The 27,363-nt window shown below is 49.2% G+C and overlaps 2 protein-coding genes across 8 annotated transcripts; one reads left to right on the forward strand and one right to left on the reverse strand.

Annotated features, from left to right (window-relative positions):
* Nucleotides 1-1,153: 1,153 nt before the first annotated feature.
* Snrpd3 (small nuclear ribonucleoprotein D3 polypeptide) lies at nt 1,154-17,008 on the reverse strand. Of its 2 annotated transcripts, none has more exons than XM_087598323.1 (4): nt 16,559-17,008; nt 14,984-15,125; nt 3,909-4,101; nt 1,154-1,371 (listed from the first exon to the last, which is right to left on the reverse strand). In XM_087598323.1, exons 2-4 carry the CDS (start codon nt 15,107-15,109, stop codon nt 1,310-1,312), a joined length of 381 nt encoding a protein of 126 aa, XP_087454449.1. In that variant the 5' UTR covers nt 15,110-15,125; nt 16,559-17,008; the 3' UTR covers nt 1,154-1,309. The 2 variants fall into 2 exon arrangements, with proteins under 2 accessions (XP_087454449.1, NP_001386467.1); NM_001399538.1 differs by lacking the exon at nt 16,559-17,008 and adding an exon at nt 16,404-16,518 and having other exon boundaries at nt 1,156-1,371.
* On the forward strand, nt 16,599-27,363 carry Gucd1 (guanylyl cyclase domain containing 1). Of its 6 annotated transcripts, none has more exons than XM_087598325.1 (6): nt 16,599-16,801; nt 22,220-22,304; nt 23,036-23,201; nt 24,269-24,360; nt 24,558-24,799; nt 25,417-27,363. In XM_087598325.1, exons 2-6 carry the CDS (start codon nt 22,294-22,296, stop codon nt 25,509-25,511), a joined length of 606 nt encoding a protein of 201 aa, XP_087454451.1. In that variant the 5' UTR covers nt 16,599-16,801; nt 22,220-22,293; the 3' UTR covers nt 25,512-27,363. The 6 variants fall into 6 exon arrangements, with proteins under 6 accessions (XP_087454451.1, NP_001399055.1, NP_001128469.2 ...); NM_001412126.1 differs by having other exon boundaries at nt 16,653-16,801; nt 25,420-27,363; NM_001134997.3 differs by lacking the exon at nt 16,599-16,801 and adding an exon at nt 17,115-17,387 and having other exon boundaries at nt 25,420-27,363.

Consider the following 27,363-nt stretch of genomic DNA (forward strand, 5'->3'; position numbering starts at 1 on the left):
GACTGTGTACAGAGAATCTGTGTCAACCGCCCCGCCCCCGGCAACCCACAGCCATGGCTGAGGGTGGAAGGCTTTGCTGCTGGAGGGCAAGGATGTTAACGTTTCACCACAGGAACAGCTGGTGACTCCGCTCATCATGGCTTACTGGGTGGAGTTTGACGGATGCTGCTGCAGGCTTATGCTTGTACTCAACCTCAAGGTGACACGCGTCAACTTGGAGGAGGCAACAAAGAAATTAAAGCTAGCTCTGTAAAGTGGGTGGTTACAGCTGAAGTAGAGGACAAAGGTAAGCAAACCCCAGGCTCCATGAGGCCAAGGCAGTCATCAGAGTACTCCAAGTGCAGGAAAAAAGAGGGCAGGAGTGATGGCTCGGAGGTTCAGAGAGCTCAGCCTGCAACTGACCCCTCTCCTTGTTCTGCTATGGCGCATACCAGAACAAACACTTTCTTCCCAAGAGTTGACTCAGGCTGTTTTCCCAGTTTGTGTTTATGTCCAATGCTCACTTTGTACATCTTACCCTCCCTTTGATAGGAAGTACTGTGCTAGGGCCTGGAGAGATGGCTCAGCGGTTAAGAGCACTGACTGCTCTTCCCGAGGCCCTGAGTTCAATTCCCAGCAACCACATGGTAGCTCATGACCATGATGAGGTCTGGTGCCCTCTTCTGGTGTGCAGGCCTATATGCAGGCAGACTGCTATATACATAAAGGAGAAAATTAGTGTGCTGATCAATGTGGAGATGCTCGCAGCACTGTGCGGAGGCAGCTGAGTAGCTAGATAGGTGTCCTCTGGGAGCTGTCAATGCTGAGAAGTGCTGAGACACTAGGATTACTAGATCACTGATAGAGCATGAGTCATCTTCACAGGTCAGGTTGCCTGGTGTTCAGAGCTGTTCCCACAAAGGTTAACTGGCAAAGTGCCACACTGAGTGCATGTGTCAAGGGTAACACAGGGTTATTCTCTGAATAGGCTTTTCTTCACTCACCTAGAAACTGGCCTGAAGAGTGCTTGAACTCTTTATCACTAACTGCTGTTTGAAAAGTACTGGCATTTCCCCAGCACATGTCCAAAGGTGTCAGATTCTACCCTGCTGCCAAAGCAAACTACAAAACGAACACACGGTTCTTATTTCCTTAAAAACAAAACAGCCTCACGCAAAACACAAAACCAAATTTTATTTAGCTTAACAGTTTCTCCAATACAAAGAGAAATATTAAAACCCAGGACATATGCACATATAACCCCCCGCCCCACCCCCAAAGCCCAAAAACCTAAGAGAAGACAGGACAAAGTTCTCTTCAATGGAGAGCACTATCTTCGCTTCTGGAAAATGTTTCCACGCCCCATTCCACGTCCTCTTCCTCTTGCAGCCACTGAAACAAGGGAGGGGGGTCAGTGTGGCCGGGACGGGAAGGAATGCTCACAACAAGCACTAGCCGAGGCCTGGGCGCCGGCGTTGGAAGGGACCTGAAAGGTCACCTGGACCAACATCCCGAATGACAACTTGTCATGTGGTGAGGAGGAAGTTGTCATGTGGTGACTGGAAGTTGGCACTGATTATCGATACCTGGTGTCAGGGTGGGAGGTAGCACTGACAGCAGTCTGAATACCACAGAAAGGACAAATTCTCAGGGCCAGCCAATGGCAAGCTATTACGCCATTACTGATGTATTTCATGCAGTCTGTGTGGGGAAAGGGAAGGGGAAGGGCCATGCCCGTGCATGTCCATAAGATAAGCTCAAACACTGTTCCTTGCGTACCATCACTTCTTTGTTTCTTTAGACCAGGTCTGTCACTGGCCTGAACCTTGCCAAGTAGGCTAGCATGGCTGGCTAGGAAGCCCAGGGATCTATCTTGGTCTCGACAGTATGAGGATTACAAGCAGGCGCTACCACAGAATAGATTGAACTCAGGGACACAGACTATGTGATAAGCTCATTACCCACTGAACTATATCACCCTGGCTCTCAATTCAGCTTTGAAACTCTGAAACAGACACTCAAGGGCTAGCATCTGTTAATTCTGGGTAGTATTCTGGGTATTATTCTTTGAGTTTTTCTGCATGAAGTAAAATGCTTAATAACAAAAACAAAATAACACTACCTATAAAGATGCACAAGACTTCCACTCCATGACCCAGTGTGCCTAGGAGGCTAGAGGCCCCAGAGGATACTCTGGAAATTCTGAGGACTGGCAGCACGTGTCTCGTTCTTCTCTGTTCTTGCAGAGACTGATGGGAACCTACACTCGCTGATAGGGACTGGAGCCAGGGTTGGGAGAGGCACGGGTGGCTCAGGGCTGCAGCCAGTGGGCCTGGGCAAACTCACTGCCTGAAGTGCACAGCAATGACTGCTGAAGATAAGCAGCCTCACTACGACAGCAGGAGCAGCCCTCTCAGGCAAAGGGGACATTTTCTCTTTTTAGCACTTTATTTGTTTGCTTGTATGTGTATTGTGCACACTTAAAGGTCAGAGGACAACTTCTTTCACACTTGTGTGACAACCACCTTTAACACCAAGCCATCACTGGTCTAAGATATTGTCTTAAAACAAAACAATTAAACCACCCCCTACCCCCAAACTACTTTATCTTCGAGCACAGAGCCTACTCCCCATAAAAACACAGAACATTCGCTGCTGAAAGATACTGTGGAGGGCCCAGGGCCTTTTTTCCAACACCAATGCTGTTACTTAGGACTATGCTTTTGTGCTAACAACGAGGCAGAACTTCTCAGGGACGCAAATGCAAGCCATGACTGGGTGGCCTCCAAGAGCAGCTAGGACGTCTCTGGGGGACAGTGTGCCCACAACTGCTGCCATGAGTCAAAGGAAGGGTTTACTGTCAGGTTTAAGAATGTGAAACAAGGGGTGGCAAGATGGCTCAGCAGGTAAAGGAGCTTGTTGCCAATCCTGCCCCCCATACTCAATCCCCATGCTGGGCAGGGCTGACAACTTGTCCTCTGACCTCCACATCTGTCCCCTAGTCCTCAGATAAGCCAACTCACAGTTTTAGAGAATAAACAAAAATAAACAAGATGGCGCTAACTAGAGGGCTGGAATGTAGCTCAGTAGTAGAGTGCCTGCCTGTGAGACCCTGTGTCCATGTGGAGCACGTGGAGAATCACCCCCACATGGCATGGCCGCTTACACCGTGGTTTCACAGCAGCTGTGGTAAGCCACAGCAGACCCTCGCCTGATTCTAGCTGCTCACTGTTTCCGACATATTCTCCTACCTTCCCCATCCTGCCCTGGATGCAGTCTTGGGAGTGGATGGTTAACTGATGGGCTGCCGTGAAGCCACAGGAGCCATCATACTCCTGAGCAACCCTAACAGCCCATTGGTTTCTCAAGACAGACTTGAGTTCAACTATTTCTTTGCTTGTTAACCTTTCTGTCTTGGGTGAATAGAAAAACTTTCTTGTGCACGCACACAGTTCTGGGAATGCTACTGAACATCTTCGGGCATCAATCCATGTCCTCACTAGAGCAGAGCAAGCTGCCCAGTCCTCTTGGATAGAATTTCTGAAAAGGAGGGACCTTTACTATAGAATGACTTAGAGAGGGTTCTCTCTGCTTGTCCCTCCAAGGTCATGCTGTGTGTGTAGCTCAGGCTGGCCTCCCACTCACTCCATGTCTTCTGCCTCAGCCTCTTAAGTGCCGGGATTACAGGTATGAGGCACCACACCTTGCTTGAGATTTGGGATTTTATACTAAACTCTGTGATGGGACTGAGTAAGACAAAAAAGCTAACAGGGAACAAACAGTTCCATTCCCAAGGATTTCTCAAGCCTGGGGACGATCAGGACAGGATTAGCAGCAAGTGTGAAGAATGGTGCCATCAGACTCACCCTTTCCCCTAAAAGAAACAAGGTACGTAGTAATTCTAAAGCCAGCCGAGGGAAGGTACCTACCTTGGGCCTTCAGGATAGCAGCTTTTCCTCGGCCAGCCCCTGAGCCTTGGTTTTTATTTTTCATGCTCTTTAACATGGGTGCATTTTTCAGCATGTCAGGCAAAATCAGAAACCGGATCTTGCTGCCACGTATGTACACCTGTTCCAGCTGTGCCACTCGGCCGTCTCTGTATGTGACTGTGATGTTGGACATCTGGAAGGGAATCACCATTTTATTTGCAAGGTCAAAGCATTGGAGCACACAAAGCCAGCGAGCCTTAACTGGAGAAGTTTAGAAACACAGAAGCCCACACCAGCAGGAAGGAGTAGACAATGCTGTAAACTACCCTAGCAATGGCTGGCACCTTCTGTAGGCGTTAGGGACTGCACACTTCACACAAACGGCAGATGAAGTATGGGCTCTCCCATTTTATAGACTACAATCAAACAAACCCAGGATAGACCACTGACACGCTGCAGCTCAGACACAGAGCCCCAGCTTGCATCCGCCTGGGCCAGGTTGTTGAGTGACAGGTGTGCAGCCTCCTGGACCTGCTGGCACTCCAGCTGGAAAGGCACCTTCAGGGTCATCATAGGCAGCAGACATAGTTCTGACTCAGCACACATCAGGAAGACAGATGACTAGACAGGACTGAGGAGTGACAGGCAGTGCCTGCTCCCAGTCTGCACAAGGAGAGGAAGACCTGGGCAGGAGCTTTTGGCATGCGTGCACTGAAGCAGCACATCTGGCAGTCCTGAGCACACCTCAGAGAACGGCAGACCACTCAAGTCTGTGGAAGGAGAAATGCTCAACAGGCAGTATTTTGGGAGGACAAATGTGCCCACGTGTGTTGCGTAGGATGAAGGAAGGAGGGATCTCTGAGTCCAGTCAGGAGACCCACAGGGAACAGGACAGTGACATAATCCTGCCAGCACCAAATCCAGCCACGCCATGTTTACCATAATTGCCGAATTGCTATCGGGTAGGCAGAAAGGAGTAGACTTTATCTAGAGTGGGTGAAGCCCATGCTGCAAGGATGTGCTGGCTCCCAGATTCCTTCCTTATGAGATTTAAATCATGGGTAGTCTTACTGTACATTGGACATATTTCCCTACCTGCTTCCCCTCCCCTTTCTTTTCTTACCTCTTCTCCCCACTGTTAGCCCCTTATTCTCCAATAACTCAACTTCTACTTTCATTTTCTATATACACACATAATTTTATGAGTATAAAACCTAGGAACCACATATGAGAGAAAACAGCTATCTTTCTAAGACTGGATTAATCTGCTTAAAGATCATCTTCAGAGGCACCGTCTCCCAGGACCGGCTTCTATGCTGCTGCCTTTGCTCCTTCTAAAGGACCAGGTGGTTTCTGGTTGAACATGAAAACCAAAACCAAAATCCATCAACGCTCTGAGGCTGTCCCATTTTATCTGAGCAATGGGAATGGTGTCTAGGATTGCAAACCACCATTCCTGTTCTACATTCAAGGTCAAGAGGGCCCAGTTTCCCACCAACCAATTGCAGGCTTAAAAATTCTATCGCCAGCTCCTTGAGTCTCGGTTTCTGAGTCCTCGCCGCAGTGCCCGGGACAGGTACAGAATCTCTGCTACCACAAATAAGCAGCTATGGATTCGCTTCCTTACCCAACTGGAACCAGATTCCCCCATCCCATCCCCCAATTTCAGGCGTGTTTGTGACTCTGTAGAAGACACCGAGGTAGCATGAGGACCTCCACTGAGACCTGGGCTTGACACCTTCCAGATGTAACCCTGAGCACATCTTCAGAATGTTCTGAGTCCCAGCTCCCCACCTAGCGGAATCACAGCATAACGACAGCCAGTGTTTACTGGGTACGAATGTCAACAGCAGGCACTGCCCCAAATGGCTGAGTTTATACCATCAAACCCTACAGGAGGCACGGCCTGTCAGAGGCAGATCTATGCTGAAGGTCCACGCCTTTTCTCATCCTGTCCTCCTGCACAAAAATCACACTGTCTTCATGTGTTCTGTAAGTTCAAACCCAGGTCTATCTGACTCTGAACTACTTACTCCCTATCTTGAAGTGGAATATACTTTACTGGGGCTGTTAAAAAACAAAATTAAACAGGGCAAAGCATGTCTAAATGTTGTCTCGACTACCTAAGATATAACAAACCCAGTAATGTCTGATCTGAGTTACAAAGTCTATTTTTGAGATGTACAATTATTGTCTTATTTCCCACTCAGCATCTCCCCACTTGCCTTGAAAATCTCCACAAGGCTGTCATACAGATCCAACCAGACTTAAACTAGGTGCTTCTACTAATGTCCTATGTTGGGTTCTCAATGTCATCTGACAAACAATCCAGCAGCAAACTGTTACTGTTCTAATGCACTCCTGTCTGCTACTGGAGAAATGGTAACTCAGTCCCAGGGAAGGCCCGGTGTTGGCATCATAAAGCCAAAGGCATCATCTGTAAGCAATGTATTTATCTTAACTGCATCTAAAATACTTAAAGATTTATTTTATTTAAGTGTAGAGTGTGTGTGACTGCAGAAGCTGGAGACAGTGGGGCTAAGATCCCCTGAGTGCTAGGAACCCAACCCTGGTCCTCTGGGAAAGCAGCAAGTGCTTTAACTGCTGAGCCGTCTCTCCAGCCTCAAGGACTTAGGTTTTACGGAAAGTCAGGCAGAAACGCAGCTTACGGTTTTCCTAAATAGCTAGCCACAATAAGCAACACAGACAAGACACTCAACTGAAATGGCATCTACGGGCCCAGATGGAGAAAAGCTCGATGCAGGATTGTAAAGTAATGCTGGGGGTATAACAGGGTATTTTGTCTTTGGTTCTGACCTCATAATTCTTTCTAGTTTTGTTTTGAGGCTTGTTAGCATTCTAAGCTCTACCCCCATAGTTACCTGGCAACAGCCAGGTATGTCTGACACTATAAAAGGGGCTGCTTGATCCCTCCTCACTCTCTTGCTCTTTGTTCTGGCTCTCTTGCCCTTGTCCCTTCTCTCCCCATTCCCCTCCCACTTCTCTCCACATGCTCATGGCCAGCCTCTCTACTCCTTCTCTCTCTATTCTCTCTTTCTCTACCCTACTACCCTCTCAACCCTCCTCCCCATGCCCTGGACAAACTATATTCTATACTATACCATCATGTGGCTGGTCCCTCAGGGGGAAGGGATGCCTCAGCATGGGCCTGCTGAGGCACCCTCTTCCCCCAGACCTCCACAGAACATAGTTTCCCTCTATCTTATAAACACAACATTGGTGCCAAAACCTGGGATCGAACCAGGGACCTGGGACATATCCTCTCTTTATCTTTTTATAAAACATCAAGGCCAGCTTCTCTGTGTAGACCTGGCTGTCCTGGATCTCTACGTAGATTGACTGTCTCTGCCTTCTGAGTGATAGGATTAAGACAGTCCACAAAAGCTAGAATTTTTCTTCCTTCGGTTGGTCAGAGAAACCAATTTTGATCTGTCTTTCTGTCCTGGAGTTGTCTGTAAGTAAATTCCCATTACTTTCATATCAGAAAGAGTAATGCCTGTGCTGTGATATAATTCAGCAGCAGATACTTATCTACTATGTGCAAGGCCCTGGGTTCCATTCCTAGTACTAAGGGACACAGAAGTCCGGTCTGCCCACTTGGCCTGTTAGCACAAGATCATACTTTTGTTTTCTTTTCAAATCACTATTTTTACATGATTATCTTTATTTCATTCCTGCCTATTCAATTAAGTTTCCACAAGACATGTTTTAGAGAACTTCCAGATAGTGGAACATGTGGAAATTCCTGGAGGAGTGTCGTGAGGAAGCATGGAGATTAAGTTTCCAGGCCTTGCTTGGCACATCCTAGTCTCCACAAATACCTGTGAATGTACGTCCCTGAACTCTGTGAGCTAGTTAAACAAAGGTTGACCACAGGGACACCTACTTATGCCTGCTCAGACAGAGCCCAGGTTAAAATAAACTGGACTTTCATTGGTATCTAAATATGGGACAGTCTTGAGGGCTGAACCCTCAACCAGAGATACCTGATGCTTTCGAAGCATCTGAGCTGAGCTTCTCTCAACTGGTCAGCACTGCACAACTGACTTCTTCCTTGGCATGTGGGCAAATTCACACCAGTGTCACAAGGGATCCCTGTTGTGAGGTGCAGGAAATACTGAGCATCAGAAGTAACATGCTAAACATGCTAAAAATGTGCACACTTGAGGATAACTTCGCATGCACGAGAGAGAGAGAGAGAGAGAGAGAGAGAGAGAGAGAATATTCATTCAAATTGCCAATGATGTTCACCACTATCAAATTATTCACCTATCTATCTTAGTTCTTAGGAAACACGTGCAAACAGTGCAGAACACGACTCATGTGAAAACAGTTCACACAGCCTGAACACTGATTTCCCCCAAGCTAAGAGCTCAGGTCACCCACAGAAGTGTAACCACGAAGCCAGTCCAGGTGCCCTTTGTTTACAGCCCCAGTGACTGGGAGGCAGAGGCAGGACGACCCCGAGTTTCAAGCTGGACAAGCTGCACAGTGAAATGCTTGTCTTTGAGAAATCTCAAATTTGCTGGTGTTAGGTACCACAGTGTTTTGCTTTTTCTAAGCAACCCAACCCCAGGCTATAATTTTTGTAAGGTAACACGCAATTTCATGCGGATCATTTATCTACAGAGGGGTTGGTAACAGCCAAACAGATAAACATTGCCCTCGTGGTCCCCAAAGACCCATTTTAGTTTCTGCAGAACCATCGACTCTGCCACTCTCCCATGCAAACCACAGAGAATTTTAACTCTCGGTGTATGGTGACATACACTTGTCTGTAACTCTCTCCTTAAGTTATATTTACTGGCACATCGTCTTTTTAAAGTTATCGCCTTTAAAACGAGACAGGATCTCCTTATGATGCCTAGTGTGGCCTCCAACTCTCGCCTCAGCCTCCCGAGTTCCACAGGCTGCTGGAGAACTTGCCCAGCACGAGTGAAGCCCTAGGTTTGACCCCTTATACCACATAAAGCCAGCCACAGACAGAGAGTTTTGTTCCGATAACTGCAGGACCTGGAAAAGCTGCTGCTGTAGAACACGCTGATATTTGTTGTTTAGATAACATAAGTAAAATTTGACTTTTAGAACTTTAGCTGCTCTGTCCACTTTGGAAATAGGAGCCAGCGCATGTTAAGAGCAGCCTGGGGTCTGAGAGATGGGAAAGCACAACCACCTCCTGCCCACGCCTAGGAAACCCCAGAAGCTGGCTGCAGAGACGGCTCAGCAGTCGTGAGTACTTCACGCTCTTTCAGTGGGCCAGACCTCAAGAGGCTCTACGTGTGCTCTTAAAGCTTTTAAGAGTTTTTATTTCTCTTCTTAAAAATTATATATGTGGACATATGCACACACGCCATCGGTGTAAGTATGTGGGGGTCAGAATCAGTCCTCTCCCTTCACAGGGTGGGCTCAGGGGACTGAACGTCAGGCTTGTTGGCAAGGGACATCTCATCAGCTTTAAAACATCTTTAAAACCTCGTGTGTGTGTGTGGTGCTATGAAGTGACTCCAGGGCCTTAGGTAAGCAAGCAGTATCAATAAGCTATACTTGCAACTCATTCTGGCTTTTAATATTTATTTATTAAATATCTCACAAGATTTCCTAAGAAATCTTTTGTAGAGAGAATCTTATGTGTACTCTATGAAGCACCACCTGTCAATAAAAAGCTGATTGGCCAATGAGCTGAGGCAGGAAATAGGAGGTGGGGATTTCGGAGAAAGAGGATTCTAGGATAGTCAGGTGTGGTCAGGTGCAGAAGACATTTGCCCCAAACGCTCATGCTGACAGAGATGGTCATATGAACCTGAGGAGAGATTACTAGCTACGAGGTAGGACTCAGAATAGAATAAACTAGTTATGAACCAGCAGGAACAAGCCAAAGCTTTTGACCTAGGCGATTACTCATAAATAATTTAGTCTCAGAGTTGTTATTTCAGGAACATGGGCGAGGGTGGAAAAGCCTGTGGCTACATCTTTTCTTTTTTAAAAGATTTATTTACTTAATCTATATGAGTACAAGGTAGCTGTCCTCAGACACACCAGAAGGGGTTTTAGATCTCATTACAGACGGTTGTGAGCCACCCTGTGGTTGCTGAGAATTGAACCCAGGATCTCTGGAAGAAGTCAGTGCTCTTAACCGCTGAGCCTCTTAACCTCTCCCTAGAACATCATTTTTTTTTTTTCCTGATTTTGAAGAACTTTAGTTTTTCTCTGATATCTACTAAGACAAATGCTTCAGGCCATGGTTACTTGACAGAGCTAAAAGCAAAGACTGCTCCATTTGAGGAGCCTCTAATTCCAACTCATCCATCCCCAAGATGGGGGTCCTCTACATCTGTTACAAAAATTAGCTAAAATGTAGAAAACCACAAGGTCAACGGAACCCTTGCTTCCATCTACCTGGAATATGGTATCATCACTCACCTAATACCACAGCCTGTAGCTCTGGTCAGCACGTCCATTCTAAGTAGGCAGTAGGAGATCCAAGATCTCAAATCTTCCTGTTCAAACCTAGATGCCCAAATGTGTCTGACCCACTAAGTTCCTTTTCTGGGAACTCATCACAGATCCCATGCATATCCATGCTATATTTGAAAAATGAGCCGGTTGTGGTGGCGCACGCCGGTAGGATTTGCTGAAGGAGGTAGAGGCAGGAGGATCACGAGTTCGAGGCCAGCCTGGGCTACACATTTTGGGGGTTGGGGATTTAGCTCAGTGGTAGAGCGCTTGCCTAGGAAGCGCAAGGCCCTGGGTTTGGTCCCCAGCTCCGAAAAAAAAAAAAAAAAAAGAGACAAACATGCTATGACAAAGAATGACCAAACGACCAAGTTCTAGGTGTGTGGTTCAATGGCACAATGCTCCTTACCAAGTGACCCTAAAAGAAGGCAGATCATTACAACAACAAAATGTAATGCACATGTATGCATGTGTATCACAAGTGTGCAGGTGTTCTCAGAGGCCAGATTAGGACATCAGGTTCCCTGAACTGGAGTTACTGGTGGCTATGAGCGGCCATGTGGGTGCTGACAATTGAATCTAGGTCTTTTTAATGAGAAGCCAGAGCTTCCAACTTGAGCTGTCTCTCGAGCACCTAAGAACATCACTTAATAGGATCTTGGGTATCTGAATGCCAGAGAAATTTGTATCTCATAATGATTTCCTTCTGACTGGCTTCATACCTGAAGGAACCTTTATTAGATGCATAGGAACTCAGCTTTCAGTCAAGTACGAGCTGCCTGCCTTTCTAATCAAGCTCAGTGGCACCACAGCCCATTCCCTCCCGTGAAACTACCACATAAGGGAGAGGGCACAGCTGAGTAGAGAGTACTTGTCAGATTCTACTCCCAGCACTGAACAAACTATAATTTTTCTAAGCCATTTCTTATACAATAAGGGCCACATAGGTAAAGAAGTCTGTGTCAATACACACAGGAAAAGAAGCGGCTGTAATGGAATCCTCTCATGTTCCCAAATCTTTGTGATGTGTTAATATTCTGTTCTGGGCTATTTATTTATTTATTTATTTATTTGAGACAAGGTGTTAAAAAGTCCGGGCTTCCCTTGAATTTTGTGGTGATGATTCTTCTGCCTCAGTTTCCCCAAGTGCTGGAACTATGTGAACTCCCAGGCTTGGCTTTGCCCCAAGTTTATAAGAAAATGTTACCCAGGGAAGGTATTTGGAAGGTATTTCTTAAGGGCTGGGGGCTGGAAAGGAGACAGCAGGGGAACCTGCAGGAGCCATCAGTCCCAAAGAGATACAAGTATTCAGACTCCATAAGTAAATCAAAATGAGCATTCGCTGGTTAGTTTATCACTGATTCTGAAGGGAGCAGAGGGTAAAATGAGAGGGCAGGACCCATGAAAGCGGACCCTCACAAAGGCAGACCACTACAGGTCTTGACAGCACTAAGTCAGCTACACCTCTCAGGACCTTCCTTTGGAAGGAAACCAAGTAGTACAGGACTTGAAGAAGCCTCAAGGCCAAGTGGGATGGCACTTGCCAGAAATTACAGAATTGACACTGAGGCAGCAGGAAGATCAAGTGTTAAAGACCAGCTTGGGATCTATAGAGATCTCATCTCAAAAGCAACCCCACAATGGCAAATGGCACAGTTCAGTGCGAGAGCTTAACCATCTCGCCTGAGGCACCGGGCTCCATTCCCAGCAGAGGGGAAGGAGAGGTGTGGGCACGCACCACCAACTCTAAACTAAATCTTGTTTTAGTTTGCTTTGCGTTGCTCTAATAAACATCCCCTCAGCCAAAAGTACCTGGGGGCGGGGGGTAGAAGAGTTTATCTGGCATACACATTGTGATCGCCGTCCATCATTAAGGGAAGCCAAGGCAGGATCCAAGTTGGCAAGAACTGAAGCAGAGACTACAGAAGAATGCTGCTTCCAGACTTGCCCTCCAGGCTCATGCTCAACACACACTTTTTTGTTTCTCTGTGTAACAGTCCTGGCTGGCTGAGAGAATTTGCTTTGTAGGGCAGGCTGACCTTGAACTCAGAGATCTGTGTGCACCACCATGCCCGTTTTGTTTTGTTTTGTAGACAACCTCCTTTATGGTCCTGGTTGTCCTGCCTCTGCTCCCCAAGTACTGGGATTACAGGTGTTGGTTTTATCACCATGCTTGGTCCTCACCTACCGTTCTTAATCGCACCTCCCCCCCATAGCCTGTAATGGGCTGGGTCTTCCCACATCAACCACTAATCAAAAAAATGTCCCAGACTTACCTAGAGGATAATCTGATAGAGGCATTTTCATAATTGAGGTTCCTTTTTCTAAGACAACCCTAGCTTGTGTCAAATTGACAAAAACCTAACCAGCACAAGTGTGTAGTTTAAATGAAAAGTGGCCTCCATAATTGCAGGCATTTGAATGCTTGGCCCCCGAGTTGGTGATGTTTTGGGGGGCTCTGGGGGATGAAGCCTTGCTGAAGGATGTCACTGGGGGCAGACTTTGAGGACCCTGACACTTCCTGTTTGCTCTCTATGCTTCGTGCTGTCTACTGAAAATGTAAGCTCTCCGTTTCCTGCTGCTGTCACCAGCCTTCTTACAAAGCAGATTCGTCCTCCTGTACACAAACTGGAGTTATCACAGAGAAAGGAGCCTCCCTTGAGGAAATGCCTCCATGAGACCCAGCTGTAAGGCATTTTCTCAATTAGTGATCAAGGGTGGGAGGACCCAGCCCTTTGTGGGTGGTGCCATCCCTGGGCTGGTGGTCCTGGGTTCTATAAGAGAGCAAGCTGAGCAAGTCAGGGGGAGCAAGCCAGTAAGTAACATCCCTCCATGGCCTCTGCATCAGCTCCTGCTTCCTGACCTGCTTGAGTTCCAGTCCCAACTTCCTTTGGTGATGAACAGCAATGTGGGAGTGTCAGCTGAATAAACCCTTTCCTCCCCAACTTGCTTCTCGGTCATGATGTTTGTGCAGGAATAGAGACCCTGATAACTAACACAAACCCTAAAAGGCAACAGGCAGGTTCTCTTACTACAGATGCGCCCTAAACAAGCACTGCACCTTTCCAACCTCATTTTCTCACTAAGAATATATTCTTATAAGATGTTACAGATTCACTCCAACAGCAGAGCACTGAGCTGGCTGCTGCCCACACACACGTCTCTTCTCCAACATCTCTAGACCTGGAGCAGTCTAGGGATGTTACGTTCATCCTCCAGAGACAATAGGCAGGGAAGAGTGTGCAGCCGACATCCTCCAGCTGCTGCTCTGGATCTGCCCTGGCACTCACTCTGCGTTAGCCATGCACACAGGCTGCCAGGGACTGAGCACAGAGGAAACATGAGAGCCAGTCCACTTCTGCCTCCAGTCACTCCTCTTACTTGGGGAAACTTGCTCAGCATCATGCTGCAGTCTGAGGCTCCTTCTGCTCAATCTGCCTTCCTTTCTCTGGATTGAAGACTCTCCTGCTACCATCATTACTATTATCGACTTAATGGATTTAGAATTACTGAAGGAAGGGACAGGCACGTCTGTGAGGGATTATCTAGATTAGGTGGAGGTCAAAAGTAGAAACTGGGCTAAGCGCAGGCACTAATCTCTGCTTCCTGATTGCACATTCAATGCGACTATTAGCCTCCTCAAGCTCTTGCCATCACACCATCCTCTGCAACAGACTGTGTCATCACACTGTGAGTCAAAATAAATTCCTCCTTCCGTAAGTTGCTTTGGTCAGGAATTTGATCACAGCAACAAGAAAAGTAACCAATCACATGTGCTATCCCGCTCGGTCACTGACATCCTTCTGCCATTTCCCCAACAAGTCTTTTGTGGATTTAATTCTGGGTTGGCATTTACAGCACAGAGGATCCAAAACAACTCCATTCTCATTTTATAGAGGAGAGAACGAATGGCCAAGGTACCCCAGGTCCTATAATTGTGGCCCAACTCAATTTGAAATCAGAGAATTCTCTGATTCCAAAGCTCAAGTTCTTAATTAATGGGAGAAAAAAAATCCAAAACCATTTATCAAAACTCTGGTAGTTTTATCAGATGAACTTTCTCCAAGACAAAAGTAAACACACACATATGTGAGCAGAAAATTCTGCAAACTATAAACTGTGCTGGGAAGCGGACTCCGGTTCCGAACCTGACCTACTCTAGGAGCCGAGACAGACAGAACAAGTTAACATAACTGGTTGTTTTACGGACAGGTACTCGGCAACTGCATTTGGATAAAGGCTACCTGAAAGCACACATAGACCCAACCCCAGAGAAAACTAAGAAGAGAGGCGGGGCTTTTAACTCGGCCTTTTGACTCCCCACCAAAAGCAGTGTGGTCTTGTTGTAAAGCCCACACTGGCCTAGAACCCTCGAATCTACCCCAGCCTCCCAACTGCTGGGACATTCATGGACTACCACATCAGGCTGTCAAATGACTTTCCTGTCTCAAGACTAAGTCTACATTGACATATGATCTCACAGCCTGTCAGAGTGCCTGACAGGTAGTAACTGTCTGGTAAGAATAACTTCATTAAGACCTTTTTATCCCCCAGGATAGAAGCCACCGTTCTTTCACAGCCCCGGGTGCAAAGCAGGATACCTGGCAGTTCATGTTGTCCTCTGCCTCAATGAGCTTCCCCCGATACACTTCACCAGTGTTGGTCTCACATGTCACTATGTGGCCTTCCGCTTCGTGCAGGACTTTAATTGGCACACCGATAGACATCTTGGCAGGACTCTTCCTATGGGGCAGTGAGAGAGACAATGGTTACCTTTCGGAGCCTAAGGACTGGCATTCCACAGGCTCTGCAGATTCTGTCACGGCTGCATTTTCTGTGGAAGGAGTCTGGCTCTTGGTTTGAAGGACCCACGACGGCAAGTTAGCCCAACATGTAGGGTAGGGAAGGATGGTAAACTGGACAAAGAAAGCCAATGAATGGGATCAGAGTACCTCCCTTCTTTTTTCTTTTTTTTTTGGTTCTTTTTTTTGGAGCTGGGGACCGAACCCAGGGCCTTGCGCTTCCTAGGCAAGCGCTCTACCACTGAGCTAAATCCCCAACCCCGAGTACCTCCCTTCTCACCCAGTCATATGTCCCTCTCTTTATAATCATTTAAACAACTATGATATGGACCCCGACCAAATAACTGTTTACACGTAAACAAAATGCAAATGAAAACAAAAAAAATCTGTCCCTCAGCCACACTAGTCATATTCCAATCACTCAGCAACCGCATTTGGATAAAAGCTACAGTACCTGATAGTACAAAGAGACCTAAACCCAGAGAAATCCAGGAAAACAGGTTGTGCTTTACAATTTAGCTTTTTGACTCCCCACCAAAAAGCAGACCAAAAGCGTCACGGCAACATGCTATAAACAGGAAATGCTCATCATTCAGGGAAATAGGGTAAACGCTCGACTTAAGTCTCATTAAAAAAACAAAGACTATGCGCAGGGCTTTTACATTTCTGAGACGGGAAACGACACTAGACGGAGCACACGGCCCATTTTCATGAGAAGACTATAAGGATGCTAAACATGGTGAGGAACCACGGCTTTCAACTTTAGGAGAGTGCTGAAAATGGTAGGGAAACACTACAGGATTATAGGCAAGGGCTTAAAAAAAAACTAGTAGCATCTACAAAGTGGATTAAACATATAGCAGAGCAATCTGCTGAAACGTCTGCAGCAGCGTGCAAAGCAGGAGGGGAGGCCAGTACAGGAATGGGAGTGGCGCAGGGATGAAAAGGACGTTGAAAACGAAGATCCGGAAGGCAAGGAGATAACTAGCAAGAAAGGACTGCCTGTAAGCTTCGAAAATCGGTGACCTGGAAAGGCACAGAACGTGCTGGCTAGGCGTAAATAAATAACTGTTCCTAGGATTAGTGAGATGATATTTGGATAGGCCCTGGCTTCCCGCCCTCCGCTAAGCCCCGCTGAGCTCCTCCTCCGCGTCCCTTTCAGCTCCTAAGCCTCTGGAGAGCCCTGGCCTCCCCTCTCCCGTTAGCCGCCTCTCCTCACCAACTAACTGCAGGCTTTTTTTTTTTTTCGGTCCCGGCACAAACGTTAGAAGGCGAAGGCTTGAGGCGAGGAAACGACGGGCCCGAGTATCACTCACACCACGCGCTCCCAGAATGCCTTGCGCAGGCCCCTCCCTTTCCTTTAGGCCTACTTACCCTTTACTCTCACTTAGCCGGCTGGGGAACCCAGGCCTCTAGCACTATAGTTCCGGCACTGTGGAGGGCCCGAGGACCGCCGGAAACATCAATCCTCGAGCCCACAAAGGAACATGGGGACCCACGCTTACAGAGTGCTGTAGTGACGGATTGGGCAGGATCTGGGCTTGCGCCCAATGCTCTGGGTAGACAGGAAGTGAGGCTTGGATTAGAAATTTAAACTTTGGATCCGGTCACCGTCAGGTAAGGGACACACCGAGCCCTGGGAACTATCTTTATTCAAGGTCAAAGTAAGAAGACCTAAAGGGAGTAGGAAAAGGATTCTTTGGAGTCTCGACGAGGCATTGCGAAGGACCAGAGCCTACAACTGAGGCTGCAAAAGAGCAGACCTAGTGGCGGGAGAGTGCTAGGTTGTTTGTGGGGAGCCAACGTCGCCCCGGGAAAGGCTCTGGGGGCGGGGGCTCGGGCAGGGGCGGGGCTAAGGAAGGGCGGGGCCGCCGGAGCGTTTAAGGGAAGGACCGGCCGGGAGCGCAGTCTGGAAGAGAAGTGGGTAGAAGGGAAGAGGTGTGGCTTATGGAAGGGGCGGGTTTCCAGCGCCCAGACCTGGAAGGGATTAGGCGTGGCTTGAGGCGGCCTCGCCACCGCCTACCCGGGTCTGAACCGCGGTGGCCGCGGCGACGGCGGCGGAGGAACTCTACGCTCACTGGCCGAGCTCTCCGCCCAGCAGAAATCGCAGCGGCAATCAGCTCCAGGCCGGGGCCATGGGCGCCCTGCGCCACCCGGGTCATGAGAACGGAGGTAGAGGCAGCGGGGCAGCCGCTCGAGCCGGGTCAGTGCCTCTCTAAGGGGGAACCGAGGGGGGGGGGGACTCCGCCCTGGAGCCGAGCAGGGTCTGGCAGCGTGCGACCTTGGGTCGTCTGCGGCCTCAGCCCAGCCTGGAGCCTCTAGTGGGTCCTAGCTAGGTGGATATTCCTTCTCATCTCTTATCCTCAACTTATGGTTGTTCTGAGTCTCCCGGGGTTTGAAGCCCAGGGAGTTCTGAGAGTGGTCAAGTGGAAAAGTCCAAGGGGCAAAAAGGCACAACCTTGCTCAGAAACGAATAGCCCTGCTTGAAGCACGTTGGGTGATCCTGTTTCCCGGGGAGCTGTGGAAAGCCTGAGGCCGGGAAGGGGGGGAAAGAGGGGCCTGAGAGCACTCAACAAAGGGGCGGGAAAGAGGGGAAAAAATGGCTTGGGAGCATCTAGCAAAGGGAAGGTCTTTTTCTCTGGCTTCCCAAACCCAGCGCTTTTGTCTTGCTACTGTTTTGGTTATTTGCTTACTACTGGTTCCTTCTGCCCTGAGGAAACCCGAGCCCCTTTGCTTACTCACGAAGTGGGGACAGCAGGAAGTTCTGGTGGAGCTCTGGTTAGGGCACAAGAGTTGACATTAATAAACTGTTACAGGCGAGGCGCTATCTCGTGGGTAGGGGTCAAGGGGTGTGGGACCCAAACTCTTAATTGGAGAGGGGCATCACGTTCAGGGAGTGGTTCCTTCTGGTTGTAACCTGGAGCTGGGCTTGGTCCTGTGCTGGAATTTACTTATTTACTTCTCCAGTTAGCTGCGGCTGTGAACTTTGACTAGATCATTGCCCTTTCTTAGCCTCGGCAGATAATGGCTCACTTGTGTAGGGTGCTAAGAGGTAGACGCAGCATTAAAGTGTTTATAGATAGCACAGAATTCATGTTTCTAAATCCCAGTCAAGTAGGCTACTGCTGTTTTCTGTACCCGTTGAGGTGAGCAGACAGGCTGAGAGGGTTAAAATAGCGGGAAGAGTTGACTGCCTTTTTTCTCTCGTGACAACCAGACAGCTGAAGCCAGCCCAAGGCTTTCTCCAAAGCAGATCCTAGCTCAGGTGGAGGACTGTCTTGGCTTAAAGCTTCAAGATCTGAAGCAGTTTTGGGCTCTGATGCTGTTATCAGGACAAATACCAAGGCTGCTTCTACCCTTATCACCTAGCCTCAGAAAGCATCCTCCCTGTGCTAAGATCAGGATAGTTAAGGAATGTTTGCCTTGTGAGGCCTTGGGATCTAGTGGTTCTAAGGCTGAGGGAAAGGGGAGAGACACCTGAGTCTCTTAGGACCCTGAGGAGCGTCTGTCCTATGCCACATTTTAGAGGGCGTGTCCCAAATAATTAGAGGCAGAGCTCAGGCCATCAAGTAAGAAGGCAGCCTCCGTTAGAGGGTGTGATCTGGAGGCCTAGAACTAATGGGCACTTATAGCAACAAGTAGGTATTTCAAAGGGTAGAGCTTTAAAAAACCAAAATCAACCCCAAACCTTCTCAACGGCATAAATGAGTGTCAGCTATGGGTGAGGACTGGAGGAGGCAAATTCAGCCCTAATCCTACATGCCCATGACAGAATTCTCAGGCTGACCAGGGAGAAGGCCGATACTCTCTCTATGAGCATGCTGAAGGGCAGAGAGAATGACGGGAGGGGGGTGTTGTTGTAGAACAGAGGCTTTGGAAGTCAGAGATGAGAAAGCAACATTCCAGACCAATGGTGGCATAAAAACAAAACCTGGGTAGCAATCAGCCTGAGTAGCTCAGAGCCCTTTACAGCCTCAGTAAGGGTTCTGAAAAGTGAAGACACCCATCTTGATAGTGCCACACCCTGCAGAGAGTTTTCCTGTAGCTACCGAGAGAACTGTTTTAGCATAATAGTCCCTGGAGACCAAGTTTACGTCACCTCAGTAAGTGCAACTTTTTTTTTCCATTTTTTTTTTTTTTAATTTGTAGCACTGGGGATTGAACCTAGGTCCTGGTCAGTGCTGGACAAGTGCTACATCCCCTTGTGTACATCATGTATAAGTGTGATAGTGAGAGAGCACTAAGCATCAGACACTAGGCAGGGAGACAGCAAACAAACAAGATGAGTATGTTCCCTGGTGTCTTACAACTGGAAAATTTATAAGCAATAGGGATTTATGAGAATTGTACGATCAAGATGCCGGCAAGTTCAGTACAAGATCCATCCATCCCTGGTAGACTCTCTCTAGATAGGCCCACGTGGGAGGAAGAGAGGAAAGGGAGAAATGATGTGTCCTCTCACAGCAGAGTATGAGAGAGATAAAAGGAGCCCTATGGCTGTTTACTTTATAAAATTCTATGTGTCTTGAGTATTTTGTCTGCATACAGGTGCCTTCAGAAGCTGAAAAAGAATGTCAGAATCCCCCGAATGGGAGCTTAACAGACAGCTGGCTATAAGCCACCGTGGGCGCTTGGTCCTTTGCAAAAGAGTACTTTTCAGCTGCTGAGCGATCTCCAGAATGCCATTTAGTTTTAATCGCTAACCCGATAGAATCTATAATCTTGTGGGAAAGGAGTCTTAGTAAGGAATTGTCTAGCTCTGCCTGTGAGTGATTTTCTTAATGGGTTAATTGTGCTGGGAAGACACACCCCAAAAGTGGGTTGGGCCCCAGACTGATAAAAGGGGGAAAGACAGACACGTGTATACTCTTTGTTGTCGGTTCCTGATTTTGGATATGATCTGACTGGCTGACCCAACCACTGTGACTTCCCAAAAGTGATGGGTGCACCCTGGAATTGTGAACTAATATAAGCCCCTTTTCCCCTAAGTTATGTTTGTCAGGGTCTGTCATCACTGCAACTAGAAAGGAAACTGAGGCAGAGCCTAGGTTAGTGTTTCCTGTCTTTGAATAAGACCCAAACTCAGAAACCTCACAGCTGGGCAATTACTTCCCTAAAGATTTGTTTTTATTTTATGTCCATGAGGCTTTTTGGTTTTTGTTGTTGTTGTTGATGTTGTTGTTTGTTTTGTTTTATTGCTTGTGGGTCTGTCTGTGTACCTCATGTGTGCTCTCTGCTCTCAGAAGGCAGAAGAGGATGTTGGAGAAAGGGTTTGGAGTTTGGATTTTGTTGGGATAGTGGTGGGGTAATGGTAGTGTCAGGGATAAGGGCAAGTTTAAGGGTAACGGTGAGGGTAAGGGTAAGTGTAGGGTAGGGGTCGTGCATGCGTGTGTTCTCATGTATCTGTGTGTATGTATGTGTGTGTGTATGCATGCATCTGGAAGGCTGACTTCAGGTGTCTTCCTGAAGGCAGAATCTGTTACTCATCTTTGAGTTTGCTGTTTCTCTTAGTCTGCCTAGCCAGCTCGCTGAAACTTCTGTGTCCATCTGCTTGCTGGGGTTACAGGCTGGTGTGGGTTCTGGGTCTCTGAACCTGGGTCATCTTGCTTGAGCTCTTTATCCACTGAGTCATCTGCCCATCCCAAGGACTCTTAAGGCTTTGAAACCAGAGCCGAAATTCCTCTCCCTGCTGTGTGCAGGTACAGGATTTGGGAAGATCTAATCTACAAACTGTTAAAAGGCCGAGGGGCCTTTGAAAGACTTAGGCTTAGAGGTTCCTGGAGCAAAGACTAGATAAGATCTACATTCTACAACCTTAGGCCTAACTCTGGTTTAAAGGATTACACAAGAGGGATGGGGAATGACCAGCCTGGGGTCAGAGAAAGCCCTACAAATAGTGACCTTTCAGCTAGTCCCTGAAGATACAGGAGAGCAAAAGGTTAAGACTCAAGACTCAGCTCTCTGGCTAGTGAAAGGCCCTCTTCTTTGACACACATACAGGGAGTGGTAGGAGAGGGGCTGGACTGGTAGACTTTGTACAGAGCTAGTTACCTGGCCCAGGAGGGAGCCCAGAAATCCACAAAGGGGATTCTAGTAGACTGACTGGATTTTCATGTGCGACCATGCCCAGCTAGGCTGAACTTTGTTCATATTCATGGGCTAAGCTCTCACAGGCCACGTGTCAGCTGGGCCTCCCTTCAGGGCCTCAGGGAATGCTTTTGCCTTTGTCACCCGGGGTATTCTCTGAGGCACACCCCATCACTTTCCTAACCTGAGCTGCTGGGTATCTGCTTTTGCTATGCACTGGGACAGCACCTTGCTGTGTGACTGGTCACTACAGCAGCACATGGCCAGGCTCTTAGAATATTGGGAATAGCAGAACTCAGTCTACTGAGAGGAAGAGAGTTGCCCACCCCTTCCCCAGTTAGCCAGTGGCACCAGAGTGCCTAGGTACGGCCCTCTCTGTTCTACTTCACAGCCCAGAATGGACAGACTGAGAGGTTGGCCCAGGGACAGTGCGGGGTGGAGTTTGGAGGAACCCTGTACTTACCTAGCTTGTGTGACATTCCCCTTCTCTCAGTCATGGTGTGCCCATTTGCTTACTCTGGGAACTTGAGCCAGGCAGACCTCCTGGGACACTGTTGAGAGGGGCAGCACTTTAGAAAAGTGGGGTCCCAGAGTGGGTGTTAGCTTGTGGGAAGCCACAAGTGTCTAGGAAGTTGTGGGCAAAGACGCCCGTGCCTGCCACGTATGAGGGTTCATGGCAGAGGCTGATGCTGCCTAGAATGGGCCCCGGTGACTTGAAGGAAACTGGACATGCTTGGGTAACTGCTTTGTTGGAAAGTGGGGACCAGCACCTGGGAGGATTGTGTGTAGGGCTTACTGGCTGTGGCTTGTGTTTAGGAGAAAGTGCTGGTGGTATGAGAACAGTGAGCTGTGGGAAAGCCCCTGAGATCCTAGAGAGTTTCTGTGGTGCCAATGGTGCATTGGCGGGCCCTGTGCAGAGTCTGAGACCTCACTGTCGTCTCTTTGCAGAGGACTTTGTGCAGCTACCTGTGCCCACCATCCAGCAGCTGTATCACTGGGACTGTGGCCTGGCCTGCTCTAGGATGGTGCTTCGGTGAGCATCCACACCTGCTGTGGCTCAGGGATGAAACAAGAAGTAACCTTGGTGTGAACCCTAGGAGGGGCCCAGCTTCCATTTAGGCCCAGTCATATTTTAAATAGGAACAAAGGGTGGGTCAAGCTGTCCAAGTGTGTTCACTCAGGGGATGCCTGGGAACTTGGGGTTGGTCGAGGAGGGCCCAGGCGATCAGGTTGGGCACCTTCCACCCCTCTGCTGTCAGGCCACTGGGATACTGCATAAATATAAGGACCATGATACTTGGAGCCAGAAAGGACTGGTACCTCGTTACCTTTGACAAGAGTTTTTAACTGTCTGGAGACCCCGATCAGTTCTCCTTTATATATCTCACATACCAGGATTCTGGTAAAGATAGGACTTAACAAAATGTCCAGTACCTGTAATTTTGAAAACCACTTCTGCGGCCCAAAGTGTTTCATCTTAGATATGCAGTCAGCGAGGCCAGAGAGAGCAGCAACTTCCCCAGGTTCGCAGAGTCTGTCAGAGATGCAAAACCAAGATCTAGGCCCTTCACTCTGGGGGCCAGACAGTGTCCCAGGCTGCCTGAGCCCTGAAAGCCTCAGCTTGTGCTCAGGTCCGTGTGGCATTGCCATGGGGATTCATGATAAAGGATTAGCAGTGCAAGCCGTGGCTGTGGATCTCGTGGGAGGGTGACTAGGTGTAGCTTTGCTTCAAGACAAGCTGACCCCTTTGCCCCTTGCCCTCAGGTACCTGGGCCAGCTGGACGATAGGGAGTTTGAAAATGCCCTGCAGGAGCTGCAGCTGACCAGAAGCATCTGGACCATTGACCTGGCCTACCTCATGCGTCACTTTGGCGTGAGACACCGCTTCTGTACCCAGACTCTGGGTGTTGACAAGGGTTACAAGAACCAGGTGAGCAGTCGGTCACTGGGAGGGCCTTGTAGGACACCCAGTTATCACAATTACAAGACAGGATGGGCACAGCCTGGGCACTCAAGTAAATGCACAGAGGGACAGACACCAGTGGCAGACAGATGACAGACAGATGGCCATGAGGTCTGGCCTGTGTGGAGTATCTACACGCAGAGTCCTGACTTCTGTCTGCCTTTCTGCGTCTTTCTCCACTGTAGGGCAGGACAGGTCGAAGGCCACAGAGTATGCCGATCACTCCTTACTTGTCTTCCTCCTTCTCACCGGGGTCATTGGCATTCTGGAAGAAGAACGCATATTAACTGTCTGTGTGCTTTTCTGCCCTCCTGTTCCCCTCTCTAGAAAAATAAAGCCACTGTAGATCACTGTGCCAACACACCAGTTTGTTCCGATCCCTCGTAAAGCCAGATCCAGGCTTACCTGCCCTTGAGGCGATCTTGGCCCAGGCGCTAAGACTTGGCAGTGTAGCCTCTGCTGGCCTCGTTGACATAGCGGCTGTCACATGGTGGCCAGTGGCAGTCAGCCTAATTCTTCTTTGAACCTTCCATGCCAGGTAAAGAAGGCTACTAAGTCTTAAGACAGAAAAGGGGATCTGGGGACAGAATGTCTTTGGCCTGTCTCCTGGGGTGCTCTCTGGTCACGTGAGGAGGCCCCAGCGCCAAGCAGAGTATGTTCTGTGAATCACACTTGGCTACACTGGGCTGTGACTGAGCCGTCCTGGCACGAATTAGGAGGGCAGCCTTGCCCTCTTTGCTCCTTGGCTTTAGGCTCCTGCTCATGTCCACCAGAGAGTGGCCTGACCGTGCTTCTCGGGGAGCTACTCTGAATCTTCTGCCTCCTCATCTCTTGAGCATCCTCTTCATGCCCCCCGTATGGTCCTGTCCACCCTCCAGCCAGGGACAGACACGGCTTTCTTCCTGGGTAAAGCCACCCGCCCATCAGTAGGGCTCCTGCACACTCTTATCCCTACTTCTGTAAAACGGTGTTTGTTTCATTGAAATGGAGTGTGCATCCTGATGGGTGACTCCAGTCTGTCCTTCTCTCTGCAGTCCTTCTATAGGAAACACTTTGACACAGAGGAGACCCGAGTGAACCAGCTGTTTGCACAAGCCAAGGCCTGCAAGGTGCAAGTGGAGAAATGGTGAGCCTTCCTACCCCTGTCCTGGCCCATAGTGACAAGGCAGGACATTGCCACTTGCAGAGAGCTCGGGGCAGAGGGCAGACAAGCCAAGTCCCTATGTACTGTGATACCAGGGAGTGGGTGCAAACTGGGGACATCAATCTGGGAAAGGGGGACAAGCCCACACTGGCACTGGCTGACCTCCCTCCCACCCACAGCACAGTGAGTGTACAGGACATCCAAGCACACCTGGCACAGGGCCACGTGGCCATCGTCTTGGTGAACTCCGGGGTGCTACACTGTGAGCTGTGCTCCAGCCCTGTCAAATACTGCTGCTTCACTCCCAGAGGCCACCGCTGCTTCTGCCGCGCCCCCGACTACCAGGGCCACTTCATCGTTCTGCGTGGCTATAACAGGGCTACCGGCTGCATCTTCTATAACAACCCAGCCTATGCTGACCGTGAGTGCTGGGGCGGGTGGGCCAGGGTGGCCTGTGTTTACTGTCCCCTATGCCAGCCCTCACAGCTTGTATGGCTGATGTTTGTCTCCAAAGCCCCTGCTCCTCCCGGGGTTTTGTCATCGGGGCTTGCCCCTTGGGTCATACAAACAAACCAGCTGCTGTCCTGGCTGCCAGCTACGTCTCCTTGATAACTTAGTACAGCCAGCTTCTGTCCAGTGCCCAGCCCCCACCTTGATAACTTAGGTTGCATCTGCTGGGCTTCACGGGATAGGATAGCCAGCAGACAATCCAGACAGTCTGGCCAGACCTTGTCCTCACTGTGGACCGTCCACTGTCCTCACACCATGGCCTGGAGGAGGACTTCTCTGACCAGACTGGGATACGTCCTAGAGCAGGCTTTTCTCTTCCCCTGGGGCCTTGCTTTCTGTCTGCTAACCTGGGAAGGAGTCAGAAGACAGACTTAACTCATGAAGGCCAGAGTGGGCAGGACGGGTTCCCTAGGGAAGGAAGGCTGAGGAGAGGCGCAGTGCGGGTAGAGCGTAGACCCCACTCAGTCCCGTGTGCCAGCAGCGGGTGTTTGCCTCACCCACTGATTGACTCTGTTCCTTTCTCCCCAGCAGGGATGTGCAGCACCAGCATCAGTAACTTTGAGGAGGCCAGAACTAGCTACGGCACAGACGAAGACATCCTTTTTGTCTACCTGGACAGCTGACAGCAGGGGCCTGGCGTGCCAGGTCCTCAGACCCTACATTCTGTCTCAGCCAGGCCCACTCAGGGTGTCCACACCCGGGGCTGCTGGGGCTGGGGTTCAGAATTGAAGCCTCGGCCTGTTTGACAAAGCTCACGGGACCTCTGTGGCTGCTTTGTCCACCAGTGTCATCATGTCATTTGCCCTAAACACCTTATAGTTCCTGGAGACTGCTCAAGAGCATCGCCTCTCAAGACCCCAAGTCTCAGTCCAGCCGTGCCCAAAGCAAGGGGAGAGGCAAAAACCCTGGAAGAGCAGCGTCTTTGGGAAGAGCGTGTGCAGATCCAGGCCTGCGGCTCTGGCCCACTCTCAGTTCCATAGTGGATGGTGTCACTGCTCTCCTGCCTCCGATGGACTCAGGACTCTGGGGCCGGTTACTAGGCCTTGTTGTCAAGCAGCTTAAGCATACCTCACAGCCACTCTGAGGCTCTCTGACCCCTGGGATGCTGATGCCTTCTTAGCCTATAGCTCCCTTCTGTAGAAAGGAAAGCTTTTAGGAACAGGCAGGGCCGAATGGGTGAGAGCGGAAGAGAATGTTTTAGGAACAAGGAGTTGGCAAGAGACGCCCTAGAGAGCCCCTAGTCCATGAGGCTCCTGAATCCAGCTTGACTTCCCACAGCGAGATCTGCCCTCTAAATCTGGGAGCCTTTTGTGGATGGGTGCTGGAAGGCCGGTGTTCCTAAAACAGCAGGCAGCTTCCCGCCCACCTCACCCCCACCCTGTGTGCACACCAGGAGCATTTGTACAGAATACTGGGTCTCTTCTGTCTTGAGGAAAGGCAGTGTCAAGAGTCACACAGCACAGCATGTAACGTCAGCTAGAGCTAGTCAGTTTGCATTGTTTTGCTGTTGGTAGCGAGAGTGTTTTAGTGAGACCTCAGTTTCCACTGTGTGGGGATAAGATAAGAATAGCTACAGGTACTTTGAAACCACTAACCCTTCTTTACATGGGGCGCACAGGCCAGTCCACGTTCTTTCTTACTAAGATAGCTGGTCTGGCCTGGCCAGCAGTCTGCACACTGAAGCTGCACCAAAGACAAGCGAATGGGTCACTTCTAAAGAGACGAGGGAACCCACTCCTCATGGGCTCTCTCGGGTGAAGAATAAAGGGTACCCCAGTGGCCTCTCACCATCACTGTCCTCCAGGGCCCTTGACTTTCAGTCTTCAAGGCATGACATGGCAGTGGCTGCTTCCCCTACCACTAGCTGCCCCCTCATGGTAGTCTGGGGGACAGAGGTGGTCTGTGTTTACAAGGGCAGTCAAGACCAGTCACCCATATTATGCATCAATATTAGACGAAGCCCTGGGCTGAAGGGCAGTGCTGTCGGCTAGGCAGCTACTCTGGGTTTCGGAGAGTAGTATTGGTTTCAGTCTGGTCTCATTCCCATTGCCTTAATGCTGGGTGGTCAGGGCCCCACAGAGCTCTGGATCTAAGCTCAGGAGTACCACACAGAAGCTATGGATATGGGTGTCCTCCGAGGAGGGTCTGGTATAACTGAGACCAAGCGACAGGAAGAGGTGAAGGCTTCACAGCGAGTGGATGGGATGAGGCGTGACACACCGGCGTGAGTGCTCATGGGAAGTGGCCTCCACAGAAGGAAGCCTTGCCATCAGATACTTACCACAGCGTGTGACGCTCAGACTTCTCGCTTTCCTGTGCGACCCAGTGTAGGCCCTTAGGTCACGTGGAAACTCTAGATGGTTCTGATCACTCTAGCCACAGGAGGATGAAAGGGATCTTTTACATAGCAGGGGGTTTTATACATAAATATATTTTGTTTGTAATGAGCCATTCTCAATAAATATTCTCACCATA

The sequence above is a fragment of the Rattus norvegicus genome, chromosome 20 (assembly GCF_021556685.1).
Source record: "Rattus norvegicus strain SHRSP/BbbUtx chromosome 20, alternate assembly SHRSP_T2T, whole genome shotgun sequence".
Classification (NCBI taxonomy): Eukaryota; Metazoa; Chordata; class Mammalia; order Rodentia; family Muridae; genus Rattus; species Rattus norvegicus.